This window comes from Dreissena polymorpha, chromosome 8 (genome assembly GCF_020536995.1).
Source record: "Dreissena polymorpha isolate Duluth1 chromosome 8, UMN_Dpol_1.0, whole genome shotgun sequence".
Classification (NCBI taxonomy): Eukaryota; Metazoa; Mollusca; class Bivalvia; order Myida; family Dreissenidae; genus Dreissena; species Dreissena polymorpha.
This window is the reverse complement of record NC_068362.1, coordinates 40,443,588-40,462,869: the sequence shown is the minus strand read 5'-3', so window position 1 is coordinate 40,462,869 and position 19,282 is coordinate 40,443,588. Positions and strand designations below refer to the sequence as shown.

Here is a 19,282-nt window from a genome sequence, read left to right as displayed (position 1 = left end):
GAAAATGTGGCTAAATGCATATGTGTAAAGTGTTAATCCATATTAACCTGTGCAGTCCACACAGGCTAATCAGGGATAACACTTTCCACTTAAACTGAGTGTTCAGTGAATTGTAAACATGTCAGAAATCATGACAGTTTGAACACAAAACCTGGATTAAATACAACTTCATGGCATTTCAGCTTCTTGTCAATGGCCGTTGTCATTTATCATCAATCATCTTTACTGTGTACTTTATGGCCATGTCCGGGCTAATTGAGGACAACACTTTCCTCCTAAACTGGATTTTTTATTAGGACTTCCTTTAGCCCTTTGCATGCTGGGAAATTTGTCATCTGCTAAAATGTCGTCTGCTTAAATTCTAAAATTAGCATTTTCTTCTATTTTTTTCAAAGAATACTATCAGAATAGCAAACAGTTTGGATCCTGATGAGACGCCACGTTCTGTGGCGTCTCATCAGGATCCAAACTGTTTGCAAAGGCCTTCAAAATTTGGTTCCCGCACTGAAAGGGTTAAACAAATAATGCAAGAAAAGAGGAAATCGAGTTGTCCCAAATTAGCCTGTGCGGACTGATGATGTATTAAACTCCATTACCTTCCCAAATACATTTTAAGCTCGGCTGTTTTCGGAGAAAACCCGAGGTATTGTCATAGCCAGCTCGTGGTATCGCTTTGTGTTGTGTCGTCCGTTGTCCGCCGTAGGCGTCGTGCTAAAACCTAAACATTGGCTCTAAATCAAAGTTCTTACAACTTCCGCCTACAACTTTGAAACTTCATATGTAGCACCTTGATGAGTTCTACATGCCACACCCATTTTTGGATCACTAGGTCAAAGGTCAAGGTCACTGTGACCTCTTAAAAAAAAAATTCTGACAAGCTTTCATTTATTCAAAACTGCACCCGCAGCTGAGCGTTTGCACCCGTTATGCGGTGCTCTTGTTTTCCTTCTACCTGTTTTAATGAGTATTGCTATACAAACAGTATATGCTGCAAAATAGCTAAATTCGGATTGTTACACTTAATATTAAACAAACAATTTGTACACTAAATATAACGAAAAAGATTTTTACAAAAATACCCCGGTATAATACACTATGGATTTTTACATTTAATATTTCACAATGGATTTTTCACATAATGTTATGCAAAGTAGTTTTACATTTAATTTTACAAAAATGATTTATAGCTCTGCTGTTTTCGGAGAAAACCCGAGGTATTGTCATAGCCATCTCGTCGTCCGGCGTACGCTGTCCGCCGTCCGTGTCGTGCTAAAACCTTGACATTTTTTTCTAAAATCAATTGCTTCCACCTACAACTTTGAAACTTCATATGTAGGTGCACCTTGATGAGTTCTACACGCCACACCCATTTTTGGGGTCACTAGGTCAAAGGTCAAGGTCACTCTGACCTCTAAAAAAAAAAAAAATTTAAGACAATCTTTCTTTTATTCAAAACTGCACCCGCAGCCTTGCATTGGCACCGGTTATGCGGTGCTCTTGTTATATTTAATATTACAAAAATGATTTTTACATTTAATGTTGCACCTAATGTCCAAAATAAGACTAAGATGTAGATGTAATGCATATATAATTTATATATAATGTATATATAATGTTAAAATAAGAACTGATGCCTATTAAACATGCATTGAATTATTTTGGGTGGAAGTAAGCTTTAAGCAATTAGGGATAGTAATTAATGTACCCAACATACATCTTTTTAACCTTTAAGAGTTTGGCTCAATTTGAACTTGTTCGCTAAAAACAATTACTGAATAAACTTTAATTGCCAAATCTATTAGATACAATCCAGATATTAAGTAAATATAATGCTTAATACATATTCGGCCTTGACTTTGAAGTTTATTTTCACAGCGTTAATAAACAATAAGATCATGACATGTTTTGCACCTAGTTGAATAATTAATATATAAAAAATGTAAATTTTATGTTCTTGCTGCTATTTTATGACAGTAAGACCCATTTGAGGAGAGAAAAACAACAATAACAGTCTGCACTTAAAGGGATCTTTTCACGTATTGGTAAATTGACAAAATTGAAAAAAGTTGTTTCAGATTCGCAAATTTTGGTTTAAGTTATGATATTTGTGAGGTTACCATAGTCCAATATAGCCATTATATGTATCTTTTGACAATTTGAAAACCTAAAAATGATAAAGCATTGCAACGCGAAACGATTGAATAATTTGGAGAGTTCTGTTGTTGTCGTTTAAATTTACGAAACTACAAAGATTGCTTATATAAGGTATAAAATACTTAAAAAACTGTGTATACCCGGCGGAATAGCCGAGAGGGCTAATGCGTTTTTACTTCAGACTAACTCCAGGACTCCGGGGGTCACTGGTTCGAGCCCTGGTACCAGCTACTTTTTTTTCCTTTTTAATTTTATTCTTGATTTTTTACTGGAGCTTTTAAGATCCAATGTTTACATTTATCAATATAAAGCATTTAATGACAAACTTCAAAATATGCCAAAATCTGTGAAAAGGCCCCTTTAAAGGGTTTAGCTTTAACTCTTTCACTGACAGTGCTGGAACCGAATTTTGAAGGCCTTTGCAAACAGTTTGGATCCAGATGAGACGCCACAGAATGTGGCATCTCATCAGGATCCAAACTGTTTGCTATTCTGATAGTATTCTTTGAAAAGAATCGAAGAAAATGCTTATTAAAAAAATTCAGCAGACGACATTTTAGCAGACTACAGGTTTTATGCTGTTTGGTGGTCATCAGTATCTTAAGGGTTGGAAATGAAGCCTTTAAAACTTGGATCTAGTAAGAAAGGTCTTCAAGTAAATATAATTTTCAAAGGGAGGACATATGTGTGAAAATATGTATCTAAGTGGTAAAGAGTTAATTGTTCATGAACAGTTCTTGAATCCTTTTCAGGGGAGTCAGCATAACAATAAATCTGCATATCATATATATCAAACAAAAACCCGTTTTACATGATTCTGCAATTTCACAAATGTTTATCACAACTGCAAAATATCTCTTTAAAGCCTTTATAACGCTCAAAATCAACAAAAAATTCGTTAAGTATTTCGTAAAATAACACCTAAACAATCAGTGTTCCTCATAGCAATAGCCACAATTTCAACGCTAGATGTGGTATGATTACATAGATTTTTTGTAGATACAAAATACTATTTTATTTATTTGTGACTTAATTAATTCCATTTTAATGTCCCTCGAATATATCTATTCATACGACACACGAACACTAAAATGGTACCATGTTAGTGTTCATGTGTCGTATGAGTAGATATCGTTGCGGGAAATTAAAATGGAATTAAATATGCAAAACAATAATAAAAACAAGCATTTTGTATCTACAAATATCTATTTAACCAGACCACATCTGGCATTGAAATTACGGCAATTGCCAAGGATTTTTAATTGTTTAACTTTATTTTACAAAATACTTTACAAAATTTTCAATTTTGAGCGTTATAGAGGCTTTAAAACAAGCTGTAAATACCGACTTCTTGCTAACAGGTTTATTTCCTCTCATCATGGGCCATAGTTGACAGTTTATATCTGCAGGTAATGTGTTATCCAATCTGTTAATTCATTATGTAATTGAAACAGATATCTCAGCAAGGCGCCTGGTTGGAAACTTCTATTCCCCACCCCTGTACATGCTCTTTAAAGGTATTGTACCAAATGTTAAACTGTGAACAACATTTTCAGATTTACTATAAAAAAAATATCAGCCACACTCTAAGAACACATGTGCAAAGTGTCAAAGTGTCTATGTGCAAAGTGTCAAAGTGTCTATGTGCAAAGTGTCAAAGTGTCTATGTGCAAAGTGTCAAAGTGTTGTCCAGGATTAGCCTTTAAAGTCTGCACTTTGCATGCTGGGAAATTTGTCGTCTGCAAAAATGTCATCTGCTGAATTCCTAAAATTAGCATTTTCTTCGATTTTTTTCAAAGAATACTATCAGAATAGCAAACAGTTTGGATCCTGATGAGACGCCACGTTCTGTGGCGTCTCATCTGGATCCAAACTGTTTGCAAAGGCCTTCAAAATTTGGTTCCAGCACTGAAAGGGTTAATTAGGGATAGATAGATTTGTTCATTTTACAGAAGTTTTTTCAATAGGAGAATCCAGACGTGGTGAACATTTGTTGTCCCTGATTAGCCTGTGCCGACTGCACTGGCCAATCTGGGACGACACTTTACACACATGTATTAAGCCCTATTTTCCCAGATTGGGACTAAAATAAGTATTTGTGTTGTAATTTGTGTTGTAATCATACAAATTGAATATTTTTCTTCTGATTTAAATCAATATATACTTAAATCATGCCTTATATCTGCATTTAGACATTCACCATTCAGGAGCAAAGTTAAAATGGTTTGTGCAAACAGCATAAAACCAGAACATGCAGCCTGCGAGTAACTCGCAGTCTGTTCAGGTTTTATGCTATTTGCTGTAACGAAGGGTTTGAAATGAAGCCTTTAAAACTTAAATTTAGTAAAAAAGGTCTTTAATTAAATTTAACTTTCTAAGTGACTACAAATGCGTCAAAATACATAATTTAATTAGAGTGGTAAATGGTTATAGAAATCGTGGATAATTTTCAGAAAGTTTATGCACCATTGAATGCATACAATTGCTATTTTAACCCTTAAAGCGCTAGAGCTGAATTTTAAAGGCCTTTGCAAACAGTTTGGATCCAGATGAGACGCCACAGAACGTGGCGTCTCATCTGGATCCAAACTGTTTGCTATTCTGATAGTATTCTTTGAAAAAGATCAAAGAAAATGCTAATTTTATAAATTCAGCAGAAGACATTTTAGCAGAAGACAAATTTCCCAGCATGCAAAGGGTTAATGAATGAGCATTTAGTAACCTATCCCTCTCTCTGCAAAATATGGTTTTTATGCACCTTTAGATTGAAGTGATTCCTATAAAATACTTTGATTATGAGGTCAAACAGCCAATTAAGTAATTTATAGTAATGTTTAGATAAGATTAGTATCCTTTCAAGTTTGGAGAGAATCACAAATCCTTATGGCCTGGATGTTCAAATATAAAATGCATTCGTTATGCAATGGAATTCAAATTTGTGTATACAATGAGAATATATATTGTGGAATTGAAAAGAAGTTTATTTTCATACATCTTTTGATGTAGGATTTATGGATTTATTCATAAACATTAGTTGGATATACAAAATAAATTAGCAACCAAACAAGTGAAAATCTGGAAATATTTTGTTTGGTTCTGAAATTTAGTTTTGAGGTAGCTTATATGCAGACTTAGCATGAGATTGTAAAAGTATGCAAATAAAAATGAATTAATTAGTTAAGCGTTAAAAACTTGGTTTTGTGGGGTTGCCATTATTCTTGTTATTCATGTTCTATTATAAATAAAACAGAAAAGCATTTTTTTTTATTTAAAATAATTTTTCTATAGAGAGTAGCACCATAATAAAATGAGCCATGCTCTGGGAAAATTAATTAACCCTTTGCATGCTGGGTAATTTGTCGTCTGCTAAAATGTCGTCTGCTGAATTTCTAAAATTAGCATTTTCTTCGATTTTTTTTCAAAGAATACTATCAGAATAGCAAACAGTTTGGATCCAGATGAGACGCCACATTCTGTGGCGTCTTATTAGGATCCAAACTGTTTGCAAAGGCCTTTAAAATTTGGTTCCCACACTGAAAGTCTTAATGCATGTGCATAGTGTTGTCCCAGATAAGCCTGTGCAGTCCGCACAGGCTAATCAGGGAAAACACTTTCCATTAAACTGGATTTTTGCTAGGAAGAGCCTTCCTTCAGACCCAATTTACCATCAACCCTTTCAGCGCTGGAACTGAATTTTGAAGGCCTTTGCAAACAGTTTGGATCCAGATGAGACGCCACAGAACGTGGCGTCACATCAGGATCCAAACTGTTTGCATTTCTGATAGTATTCTTTGATTTTTTTGTGAAGAAAATGCTAATTTTATAAATTCAGCAGACGACATTTTAGCAGACGACAAATTTCCCAGCATGCAAAGGGTTAAAGTGGTAGTGTAAATATCCCTGATTAGCCTGTGTGGACTGCTCAGGCTAGACTGGGATGACACGTTACACACATGCATATAGAGGATGGGAAATATTCTTTAAAAAAAGTTAAATCAGAACTTATTTATAATTTACATTAACATACCTCAAATGTTAATGTTAATAGGTACATTTCCTGGTTAAAATAAATCTTTGTCAATCAATCTATCATCATGTTTATTGCACAAACTTTGATGCAAACCTTACTTGCTTCAATGTATTTATTTACTTCACAGGGTAGGCTGGAAATGTGGGAATGTGTGAAGGGTTACATAGTAAATCATATGAGTCATGTTCTGAGAAAACTGGGCTTAATGCATGTGCGTAAAGTGTCGTCCCAGATTAGCCTGTGCAGTCCGCACAGGCTAATCAGGGACAACACTTTCCGCTTTTATTATATTTTCTGTGTAAAGAAAGTCTCTTCTTATCAATAATCAAGTTTAGGCGGAGAGTGTCGTCCCTGGTTAGCCTGTGCGGACTGTACAAGCTAATCTGGGATGACACTTTAGGCACATGCATTATGCCCAGTTTTCTCAGAACACGACTCATTTGATGCCCTCACAGAGTGGGAGGAGAAGGCAGAACACTTGTCTGTCCGTATGTATGTCCTGAATCTTGTATTTTGAATTCCTCTTCAGCTTCTGGGTGGATCTCACTTAAACTTCTATAGTTTCAAGTTTCAAGCTTTTTATTATTGGAACATCAGCAAAATGCCTTTGACCATTTACATACAAGTGAACAAATTATAGTCAAAGTGCATCAGTGCAATACAAAAACATGCTTAATTTTATACATGTATTACTATGTAAAGTGTTCAAACATCATTTACAAAAGTAAATGTATTGACAGTTATGTAAGAAGAAACAAGTTTTAGATAAACAATATATTGACTTTTCATACAATATTATTTTAAGAAGCAGCAAATACTTCTTATTTTTTCCTCATGGAGTTTCATCGCATCAGTGATAATCGAATCTGGAAACATTTTTAATTACTGTAGTATTTTTACAAGATAGTATATTTTTTAATTTAACTAAGTTTGGCCAGTTTAATAGATCGAGTATAATATTTTTGTTCGTAGAAATTTATAAATGAAGCAAGTATGAAAGAAGTGATATCCCGATTTAACAGTGTTTGCGTTACATAATTTACATTTACGTTCATCTCTGGTATGTTATTATATCTACCAGTCTCTATTTCCAATTTATGAGCGCTAAGTCTAAATCTGGATAACTGTTGTTTAATATTTATAGTACTAATGCAATAAAAGTTATTATTGCATATGAAATTATTAACCCTTTAAGTGCTGGAACCGAATTTTGAAGGCCTTTGCAAACAGTTTGGATCCAGATGAGATGCCACAGAACGTGGCGTCTCATCTGGATCCAAATTGTTTGCTATTCTGATAGTATTCTTTGGAAAAAAAATTGAAGAAAATGCTAATTTTATAAATTCAGCAGACGACATTTTAGCAGACAACAAATTTCCCGGCATGCAAAGGGTTATGTCAAGTGAGTAACTTGGTGGCAATAATTGACCATATGATGGGGTTTGTGTGAAACTGTTGAACCTCCTTAATAGATCAATATGAGATACAATAGTTAAACACTTAGCCCAGGATAGAAGACAAATTTTGTCTTTATTCAAAGATAGTCTATCAGGGCCCTCAATCTGTCAAATCCACGGCTGAAGTTCTGCCGCATTCTCCCCCTGAAAAGTATACTTTTTGGGGGAAAAATTCCCCCTAAAAAAAAAAAACTTTTTTTTTTTATAGATAGATGTCTCATGACTATTATATCTCAATTCTATTTTAATTTAACATTTTCAAACATACTAAATTATGAAATAAGCAATGAATATAGTGCAAACATGTACAAATGTAATATTTAGAGAGTAACTAAAAAATCCCCCAAAAAGGGAAACGCCGCGAAAATTCCCCCTGCTATGGGTAGCGACCCGCTTCCCCTAAAATGGATTGAGGGCCCTGTCTATTATAATGGATGGTAAAATCTTAGAGAAAAAAAAATACCCACAGAAGATTATTTCGTAAGATGGTGGATGACATTACTAAAATAATATGCATCAAGATGCATTAAATTGCAGATTGGATTTATGATATCCCCCATTAGACAGGTGTTGTTAAAGTAATGTAGATAAAAAGCAATTACTAGAGAGAATAGAGGTTGGCTTAACAATAACATTTTTTTTCTGATTCTCAGAATGAAGTAGTTGAATATTAAATTCCTGATAAGCCCAACTGGCTGGGCTGTATGTAATAATGGGGAAGCAGGGAAAGTAATCTGGGTGGATGCAATCGCTATGTTGGGGAAGTGTTTTGGCGTAAGGTGGGGTGAAACTCCAGCAATCATCTGCCGGAGAAATTGTAAACCAAAGGTGTCTGCATTTGTCAGGAGATGAAATTAACTGGAACAAAGCGTATAACCAGAAATATAAATTGTTTTCATTGTTTTCTGGTTGGGACTGAAATATTTTTTGAGTTGTGGATTTTGAAGCAACTTGAATATTGTGTGTGCTTTAAACTTGGATTTATAGTCATTTTTTAAAGTATTTTCTTTTCCATTTCATCACAGGACTTGGATTTTTTTTTCGCTGTGGATTTTTGAAAGATCTTGAATATTGTGTGTGTGCTTTAAACTTGCATTTATAATTATTTTCTAAGTATTTTCTTTTTTTTCATCATGGATTTTGACAAAAATTGCTTATATTATTTATTATGTATATTTTGAAAGATTGTCAATTATTATTTTGTGGCTTTTTACTGGGATATATATAATTCATTTTCTTATTATTTTTTTTCCTTTTTTTCATCACTGGCTTTGGAACAAAAAGCCCTTATACCCTTTTATAAATGTAATAATAACACTTTGATTGTTATGTGGCTGCAAAAACCTTTGTAATGGTTGTTAAAATTGATTGTTGCTAAATGGATATGGCGGTACACGTTTTGCATAACATGACATAATAAATATACAGTTTTATTTCTAAATATTCATATCTATTAGCATAAAATGAATTCAAAATGAACTTTTAATGTTGATTTTTATTTATAAATTAAGAGACTAATTGAATGAAAATGATACTGCGCTATAATCTTGTTTACTAGATACATAAATATAAAATTGATAAACCCAGGGCTATGGCTGCATTTTGCTGCCCTTCCTTAACCCTTTCCCACTCAGAAGCAAAGTGAAAATGGCTATTTGGAAATAGCATGAAACACAAACCCCCTTACAGTAACTCACAGTCTGTTCAGGGTTTATGCTGTTTGTTGCTCATCAGTATCTAAGGGTTGCAGAAATGAAGCCTTTAAAACTTATGAAAAGTATCTAATTAAATTCAACTTTCTAAAGGACTATAAATGCATCAAAATACTTATCTAAGTGATAAAGGGTTAACTTCAGTTATAATGATAATCATTCAAGAAATAGCAATATTTTAACATATCGTCGCTGTTCTTCCAAAAACACGTAATCAAATTTGGCGCAAATTGTTATTTGTTTTTATAAGAACGGCGGGTTCACGGGTCATTTTCTGCGAAAATACTGGATTTCATATCCAATTGGAAGGCATAGTTATGAGCATGTGAGAAAATCCTGAACATTCATTGGTGCACTAATTGTTTCTGCAAAAACTGCCAAAGTCAATTTTTCGAACTTTTCAAAAAACATTTTTTAAATATTTTTTGAAGTTTTAAAATATATTAATTAAGATAGTCTTAGTCAAAATGGGCATACTTTTTATTTATGAAAATATAAAAGCCTGTAGTTGTCATTTTAATTCTAAAAATGGACTTACGCAGTTTTCTCTTTAATATTTGGTTCCTTTTTTAGACCATCTAAATTATTATATTTTAAAAATGTTTTTTTTGCCTATTGAAACGTTGTAAAAATTTACTTACACGTTTTCGAAGAACAGTGACGATATTATACAATCTACAATTGTGTGTTTAGTTGGTTTTAATATATTAATAAGATCCATCAGCACTTGAAGTCTGCATTTATCAATTCAAGCATATTGAATAAAGATCCATCAGCACTTGAAGTCTGCATTTATCAATTCATGCAGTATTGAATGCACATGTTGTGCTTTTCTAACAGTGTAGGAAAGTAAGATATATTCATAATACTTAACTCTTTCAGTGCTCCAGGAACCAAATTTTGAAGGCCTTTGCAAACAGTTAAGATCCAGATGAGACGCCACAGAATGTGGCTTCTCATCAGGATCCAAACTGTTTGCTATTCTGATAGTATTCTTTGAAAAAAAAAATGCTAATTTTAGAAATTCAGCAGACGACATTTTAGCAGACGACAAATTTCCCAGCATGCAAAGGGTTAAAATAAAGTAAGATCCTTTTTGTTTTCAGGTCAAATATATTGGTCAGTATAATTGACGTTTAAGTGGATTAAATCCAATATTCGAGAATAAAAATAATGTGTGTAAAGCGGCCCATCCACACACAGTATCATTGTCAATTTTATTGTCAATAATGAAGATTGACAATAAAATTGATAGTGATTGGAGGTTATTGAGACACCATCAATGTATTGATGAAAATCAGAGATCTCAAATATTTATTGATGCATTATCAATTTTATTGAGTAGTGTTTTGCACCCTTCAATAATATTTAATCAATATTTATAGTCTCGTCAAAATTTCCATACAGTCAACATGGCTAAAGGGCAAAAAATATTCTGTCAATGAGTCAATAAAATTGACAATGATATTGTGCGTGGATGGGCCGCTTAAAGGGCAAAAAATATTCTGTCAATATTATTGAGTAAATAAAATTGACAATGAGATTGTGTGTGGATGGGCTGCTTAACAGAAGTCTGTTCGTAAATTAATAATGAGCATTCTTTAATATCTATATCTTAGGAATATGTAGGTGTCAAATTGAAATCATAAGGTTGACAATAAATACTGAATTTTAGTACAGAACATTGATGGAAATTATTTTGTTTGGTATTTCTTTGAGAAAAGAATGAATGAAAGTTTTCACCATGTTTTCTGTGTAAAATTATATAATACCGGTATATTTATTGAACAAACCTTAGATGGGATATGATTTGATAACAATGGTTGCTCCTCTTTTATTTTGCCTTAAATTGGGTTTCAGTAAGAATTGACGCAGTTACTTTAAAAGCATATATCATGAAATGAAGTGGTTAAAAAAAGACAAAATGTTCTTATTTTTTAATGGCCCACAATGGCCCATTATGCTTGTTGGCAGGAAATATTTAAATATGATTTTTTTTTCCATAAACAATAACTGTGCCAGACTCCAATGACATTTATAATTTAAAAACATGGTTTGGATACAATTGTTGCAATAGCTATTGATGAAAAGAAAATGTGGTCAATTAAGTAAATATACTGTGCTTATTTGTATGTATATAATTAACTTGATATTTTTTACTCACTTAATTGTAATAACTGAACTATTTAAAATGATTTTGCAAATGTATTTATTTAAAAGGTATATAGCCCAACTAAAATATGAAATTATACCTTTTACTTTGCAAGATAGAGTAAAAACTAGTACATTTTGACTAAAAAATGGAAAGCTCAGACAAGAAAAAACTCAACCGGGCTTCAGAAAGTCGGATCAAATTTTATTTGGAATCAATAGAACGAAGAAATGTGAACAATATAAAGTTTGATACTGGAATTGGTTTAAAGAAATACAAGTCAAAATCATTGGATGAATGCGAAGGTAAGGAAACAACTTCTGGAATTAGCCCAAAGAAAACAAAACAATCAAAAAGTGTCAGTGAAACAAGTCCAAAGAAAACAAAACAACCAAACTGTGTCAATGAAACTAGTTCAAATAAAACAGATCAAGCAAAAAGTGTCAGTGAAACAAGCCCAAAGAAAAGAGAACAACCAAAAAGTGTCAGTGAAACATGCCCAAATAAAACAGAACAACCAAAAAGTGTCAGTGAATTAAGTTCAAAGAAAACAGAACAACCAAAAAGTGTCAGCAATAAAAAATCAGGTGGCATTAACAAGCTTGAAGTAAGCAAAACTCTACCAGCTATGGACCATGATGTAGGTACATTGCATACACTTTCTAAAGAAGAACAATGTAACGATGGTACAAAGAAACTAACATCAGAGGTTGAGGACACAAATGATAACATCATTGTCAGAAATCTCTCAACAGAAATAACAAAGCATACATCTGTAAATGATTTTAGTATTACTGCAAGTACTTTAGAAGCTATAGACGAACATGTAGAAAATGCACTAACAGAAGATATGTCTGTTCAATCTGAAAAAGGCTTTTACCACGTCAAGTCTTATATGGCTGCAAAATGTAAGAGTGCTTTTGTAGATACTGAATGTGAAAATGCAAAAAGAAAGTTTCATGCACATGTGAGTGAAGAAGTTACTTTAAATGCTATATTGACAAAATCTGGGGGAAATGGGGACAAACAGCCAAGTTTTAGTGGTGATAATTTTGCTGAACCAGGAGATAATTTTGCTGAATCAATAGGAAAGTTTGCTGAACCAAGACAAAATTTTGTTGAATCAAAATTTTATGAAACGAGAGCAAGCTTTACCCTGGGTTATGATGAAATAGAAGACATTGATGGAAATGGTCATGATGTAAAAGGAGACATTGATGGAAATGGTTATGATGAAATAGAAGACATTGATGGAAATACACAAGATGTTGTGGATGTAAAAGTGAGAATTGAACTTGAAGAATCCTCACCTGAGGACAATGAAGTGAGAACCATTATGGAATCAACAGAAGAACTGGACAGAGATTACCTGAGAGCCATTCCTTCACACTTGTCAGAACGGAGTAAGTCAGAACTGTCACACTGGTCAGAACGGAGCAAAAGTCAAACAGAGGAGAGGCTTGGTAGACACAGAAAGAATAGAAAGTATGAGGAGATCAGTCGAAAGAGAAGCAAGTCCATTGATTATTCATCACTGAAATCTCGAACTCCACAACAGTTTGATTTTGCTCGATATGGAATATCAGTTGGATCAGGAATTCCCCATGGTAAGGTTGCTGAAGTTTGGATTCATTATTATGCCTGTTGGGTGTTTGCTGCCTTATTTCTGTCGCTTTGATTGATTATTTAATTGATATTAGTTGGGTCCATTATTTTTTATGTTACAAAGCATGATTAAGTAAAGAATATAATAAAATAATGTATATAATTTTATGCTGTATGGTGAATGAATGAATAATAATAGTGAATTATATCTCGATCATTTCACTATAGCTGAAGTGAAATGATGAGGTTGAATCAACTTTTTTGAGACCATTTTTTATGCCCCCACCATGATAATGGCAAATGGGCATCAAGTGTTACCCTCTGTGTGTGTGTGTGTTTGTTTGTTTGTGTCATACATTTCATGTGCGGCTCATAACTTTGTTGTACATTATGGGATTTCGAAATGAATTGGCACAAATAATGACCATATAATCTAGTAGGGCTGCACGAAATATCCGAAATATCCAAGATTCGTGGATCCAAATGAGGATTCGCGGATCTAACCGTGATTGGTAAAATCGGTTTCGAATCCGGATCTTATTTGAGTTTAACCTTTTGTTTGCGTTAATTGTTTCTTTCGCCCTTAAACGTTTTGTTAAATTGTTTCTTTCTGTTTGAAAGGCTGACTGGTATGTAGTTTGTCACAATTATCGCTACTTTTTCGACAAAAACATGGTACTACACAGTCAAGTTTCGTTTTCGATGGTTCAAAATGGCGCAGAAGAAAAATCGCGATGCACATAAACAATTAAAATCCTCGGTGTGGAAGCATTTTGGGTTTTATCAGCATACTAATACTGGCTTATAAGTGGTCGTTAAGGAGTATTTTATTGATACTTATTGCAGATTGCGTGTGATGCGCTTTTTGCTTGTTAAAATACAGCGTTATTCATATTATATCTGACTGACATAGATGTGTTTAATATGAGACATTATTATTAATGTTTGTCGTTAAAATGCTTACACTATTTCATGTATGTGCGATTTTGATAAATTTGCGGAATCTGGACCCGGGTATAATTTTTTTTTGAACAACGTAAGTCAATGTTGTCATCTACTTAGTATTTGTTTTTGTTTTTGATGTCGTTATTTCTGCTTCCACTACTGCTGTTGCGGCTGCAGCTGCATCTACCAATGCTGCTAAAGTAGTATAAATATTAGTAGCTGTAAAGTTTATAATAATAATAAAAGTTAATTACTTTTCTCATAAGACATATATACATTCTGGTGTTTCAAAACATAATTTTGGTTATAACAATATTAATTATAATTTATTTTGCGTATTTTTACTTTCAAATTAGGATTCAAATCGATATTCAATATCCGAGCCATTGGATTCGAATTCGGATCCGATTGAAATTTTGGATTCGGTGCAGCACTAATATCTAGACAACATTTTTTTCATGCAGCAGCCATTTCCCTTGCTTCAAGGTCAAGCTCTCGATGGACACTTGAAGTTTTCACATATGCATTGTATGGATAAAGTCCAAGTGAATGTTTGTGACTGGCTTCTAACTTTGTCATGCAATAAGGGATTTCAAAATCGTTGGGACAAATGTTTATCATATTAACATCACAATTTGTCGCATCTTTGTTCACTTCAAGGTCAATGTCATAATGGACACTTCAAGTTTTTGTATATTCCTTGTATGTATAACCTTTTCCCACTTAGAAGCAAAGTGAAAATGGCTATGTGCAAACAGCACAAAACCAGAACAGCCTATGAGTAACTCCCAGTCTGTTCAGGTTTTATGCTGTTAGCTGCTGATCAGTAACTAAGTGTTGGCAATAAAACCTTTAAAACTTGAATTTAGTAAGAATAGTATTCAATTAAATTTTCTAAGGGACTTCAAATGCGCCAGGGTTAGGAATTCGCTAGCATGTATATCATGCATGTACGATGTGAATCTAAACTTAGTTTAACGGTTCATTTTAAATTTCTGCAACGATATATATTCATATGACACACAAACACTAACTCTGGTCCTAATAAAAAGACCAATGATTCGGTTATTGTGGGAAAATATGTTCGTCACAATCGACTCGGGGTGCTAATTTGTCTTTGCTGCATTTTATGAAATTCGTATTCAATGTATAATTTTTCTTGCCTATTTTGTGTTATTGTAACATATTTTATCAATTTATTACAATTTAACACATATAAAAATTCGTATAAACTCGCTTTAACTCTTTACCACTTAGGTACATATTTTGACGTATTGGTAGTCCCTCAGAAAGTTAAACTTAACTAAAGACCTTCTGTACTAGATTCAAGTTTTAAAGGCTTCATTTCCAACCCTTAGATACTGATGAGTAGCAGACAGCATAAAACCTGAACAGACTGAGAGTTATTCGCAGGCTGTTCTGGTTTTATGCTGTTTGCATATAGCCATTTTCAATTTGCTTCTGAGTGGAAAAGGGCTTAAATTAAGCTACTATATATGTTGAATCTTACTGTTATTGATTCAGATCAGGTCTTAAACCTTGCCAATCACCCATCATCCATGTAGTAATTACATGCTTGAGTGCAAGTAAGTTCTGTTTGCCTATTGTGAATTTCATTATTATAACTAGATTTTTGAAATAACAACCTTAACAATAATTTATTGTACAATCCACAATGTAAAATGGAAATTACACAATAATTGATACAATTTACGTGGCATTGATGTTTTTTGGAATGTTGAAATAGGCAAAGAACAGAAAACACTGCAATAGTTAAAATCAAAGCACTGAAGGCACTGAAGTTGTTCGCTATTGTATAATCTTAGATGCAATTCAGTTTTCAAAATTATGTTATAGCTTTTTATATCGCAAGTTTGAAATGAACACAATCCATTCAAATTTATAACGAGTGTGTCTTAAAGCACTGGTCGAGATGTTTGTGTTTTTTTCAAATCATTAATAAAAAAGATAATTTAAGCTTCATTTTGGGAAAACAGGGCACAATGCAGATGCATTAATTCTCATCCCGGTACCAGAGACTCTCTTTAAACGAAAAACACCAAAAAATCAAAAAGTGGCGTCCTTGATTAGCTTGTGTGCATTGCACAGGCTAATCAGTGTGCACAGGCTAATCTTATTTGAAATGCATTAAGCCCCGTTTTTCCTGAAAGCAGCCAATATGTACAGATTTCAATGATAAATTGGCCAATGTCGTTGCACAAGCTGTTATACACTATTGATTACATACAGGCTGTCTGCAGTGTACCAGTGGTGATCTATAAACAGGCAGTGGTTATCGTTCCTAGCTTAGTTAACAGCAGACTGACTTGCAAAACTGCCTCTACATTAGTTGTGATAGCACATTAGTTGTGAGCTATCACAACTAAAAAGCTATAAAGTCATGGATAACAACATTGATTTCATTGCTGAACACTTTTTCTCACACATAGATACGCACTCGTATCAATTAATGCATACTTAATTAAATACTTCTTCTTGTCGCTTTTCATTGCCAGATTATCCCGTATATTCCAATTTTTAATAGCAAACTCAAAAAATTTAAAAACATAAACATTCGCCTTTTTTCTTAAGTAGCAAATGAATTTTGGCATTTGTGACTATTAAAAGATATGATGAAATAATGTCCAATCGAGATGGGGTTTTCCAACTGAACACAGGTATGTCGCCTGACTTGCTGTTCAATAAATACACCCACACTTTTCACGTGACATTGAACATGATGTCTGCATAGTTTTCGCGCGCTTTTTACTGAAATAAAGAAACAGCAGAAATACACAAAGCATTGTTTATTTAAAGCTAGATTTTGTTTATGTTTCGTTAACATTAAAATGCAGAAGCCTGTTTCGGATTACAAATTTATTTATGCCAATTGGTATGTAATGAATTCAACTTTAATTTGTTAAAATTCTTTACAAGTCGAATAAACTTTTTAATTGTATTTTGCATACAATGCACAATGTCCACGAGAGAGCAAATGTGGGATAAATTTCTTGTTCAGAAAAATTCCAGTGGTCAGGGAGGTATTCAAACCAGGTACCTCTCGATCTTTACGCCAGCATTCTACCATTACACCACTGTTCCCACTTATTCGTCATCTGCATAGTGCAGGCCTACGAGTGCTGTCGCTCATGCAAAGCGTGCGCTCTCATTGGCCAATATCGATTGTATACAACCACGCTCCGCCCAGCGTAGCTAAGCGCATACTGACTTGCAAAACGTGCTCTGTAACTTTCGTCGGCCGCTAACCCGACCAACTAAAACTTGTAGTGTAACATATTGATAAGTTCTTTAAATATGGATTTGAGTTGAACAAAATAAATTATATGCTGTTTTATTGTGTAGGGGGTGGACTCTATATAACAAATATTAAGTAATTCAACTATACATGTTGAAACTGTTTTTGAATCTGATCAAGTCTTTATCGTTTCCAATAGCCAACCCATCCATGAAATAATTACACAATTGAATGCATCTAAGAACAGTTTGCCTATGTGAATTTTGATATACTGTATTTTACCACATATAGCGCGCTCCCATGTATAACGCGCTTGCAATTTTTTTAAAGCTAAAATGGGGGAAAAAAAGAATTCAAGACCCAAAAACCTAAAATCGGGCTGAAAATGGCCGCAATTCTTATATTGGGCAATCATTTAATCCGAGTTTTTGAGCGCTTAATTTTGTGTTTTAAAGAAGGGAGCGTTTAAACGATCTGGAGCATGGTTTGCTCAGCACTATATTTTCGACAATTTTTAAGATTATTATCTCGAGAATATGGTGGCCCTAAAAAGGGCCGTTATCATCATCGTGATGGGCTAGGCGTTGTCTATAGTGGTCGTCCGTTGATGTCTGATGCGTTGAATCCTGCGAAATCTTCATCATCGGTGTCGTTGTCGCTGTCGAAAAACTTCCTCATGTCCTCGTCGGTCATCCTGGTTGGCGTTTCCTCGTAGTAGTCGTAATTGAACGTTTAAAACTGCACTGTTGAACGTTCAATATTCATACACACTGAGGTGCCAATGCATATTTTCACGTTCTCAAGTGTCAATTAAGGTCTCAAATGCCAAGTTAGTTCGTACATTGCTAGATGAAAGATGTCAATTACGAAGTGCAAAGACCCCATTCACACCTACCTCAACCTGCGAAACACAACTCCTTCACACCTACCTTCATCTGCATTCATTTATGTCGACAACAGCAGCTAAAAATGCGATCAATGAATAAGTGTGAAAACATCAACAAAGACAATTTTTTCATCTTTTAATTTTTGTCAAAACTGTTACTACCCCGTTCATACCTACCCTTTCCCGCTATTTGTTGTTTCGACAACGGCCCCTTCAGTCTATAACATTGTAGGGTGTAGTTTTTCTGCAATAAAAAAAAAATGGCGGCAATTGTGAAGATTTACGATTTCGAAATGGATTTTTTGCAATTTAGCAACCAGGAAAGCGTTGTGTCAATGTATTACGCGCACCGAATTTTTATTTTAAAATTTGGAGGTAAAAAACTGCGCGCTATACGTGGTAAAATACGGTATTCATTATTATTACAAAATTTATGCTTTTGAAATAACAACCTCAACAAATAATTTGTTGTATAATCCACAATGTAAAAATGGAAAGTTAATTCTCTGGTCTGGTGTATTAAATTTGTGGTACAGTTTAATCAGGTTACCATTTAACCTGGGGCTGGATATATTGTTAAACAATACTTGTGTGGTTTATTTACTTGTAAAATGAAGCTTTATTTTTTGCACACAGATTTTTATGATCAATGTCTTACACTTGATTAGCTAGCTATAGGGCTGAGTCTCTTTGATGTTGCTCACACAAAAAAAATAAAAGTAAATTTTCTTCCATTATATAAACAATCGGGGTTGAAACCTCACAATTTTTAAAGGCCTCAAATGTAAACCTAAAATGTACAGCAAAACACCTGACATCTGTGCAATGCAATTAAAGTATATGATCCTCATGAAGTTTTTGTTTTGTTTTTTTAAATAACTTTTCCCTGGAAATGTAAATTTTTGAATTTCTGATTTTGAATAAAAGAGGAATTGTGATCTGCATTTTCCATGTTTTATTGTTAAAATCATGGATCGTTCAACCCACAAAATCCACCAAAATTAATGTCCCACAAAAAATGTAACCCTATTAAATTTGTTGTTTAACCGACCATGAACTAGAAGTGTGTTGTACTTAAATGCAGT

The 19,282-nt window shown here is 33.7% G+C and overlaps 1 protein-coding gene across 2 annotated transcripts in view; it reads left to right on the top strand.

Annotated features, from left to right (window-relative positions):
- LOC127842029 (uncharacterized) overlaps window positions 1-19,282 on the top strand; it is an 86,902-nt gene that overhangs the window by 19,289 nt on the left and 48,331 nt on the right. The window contains exon 1 of one of the 2 annotated variants that reach the window (XM_052371345.1): window positions 12,342-13,112. The exons of the other annotated variant lie outside the window; for it this stretch is intronic. Coding sequence (XP_052227305.1) covers window positions 12,356-13,112 — 757 coding nt within the window. The 5' untranslated portion in view covers window positions 12,342-12,355. Of the gene's footprint in view, window positions 1-12,341; window positions 13,113-19,282 lie in introns of those variants that run through there. 2 annotated transcript variants of the gene reach the window in all.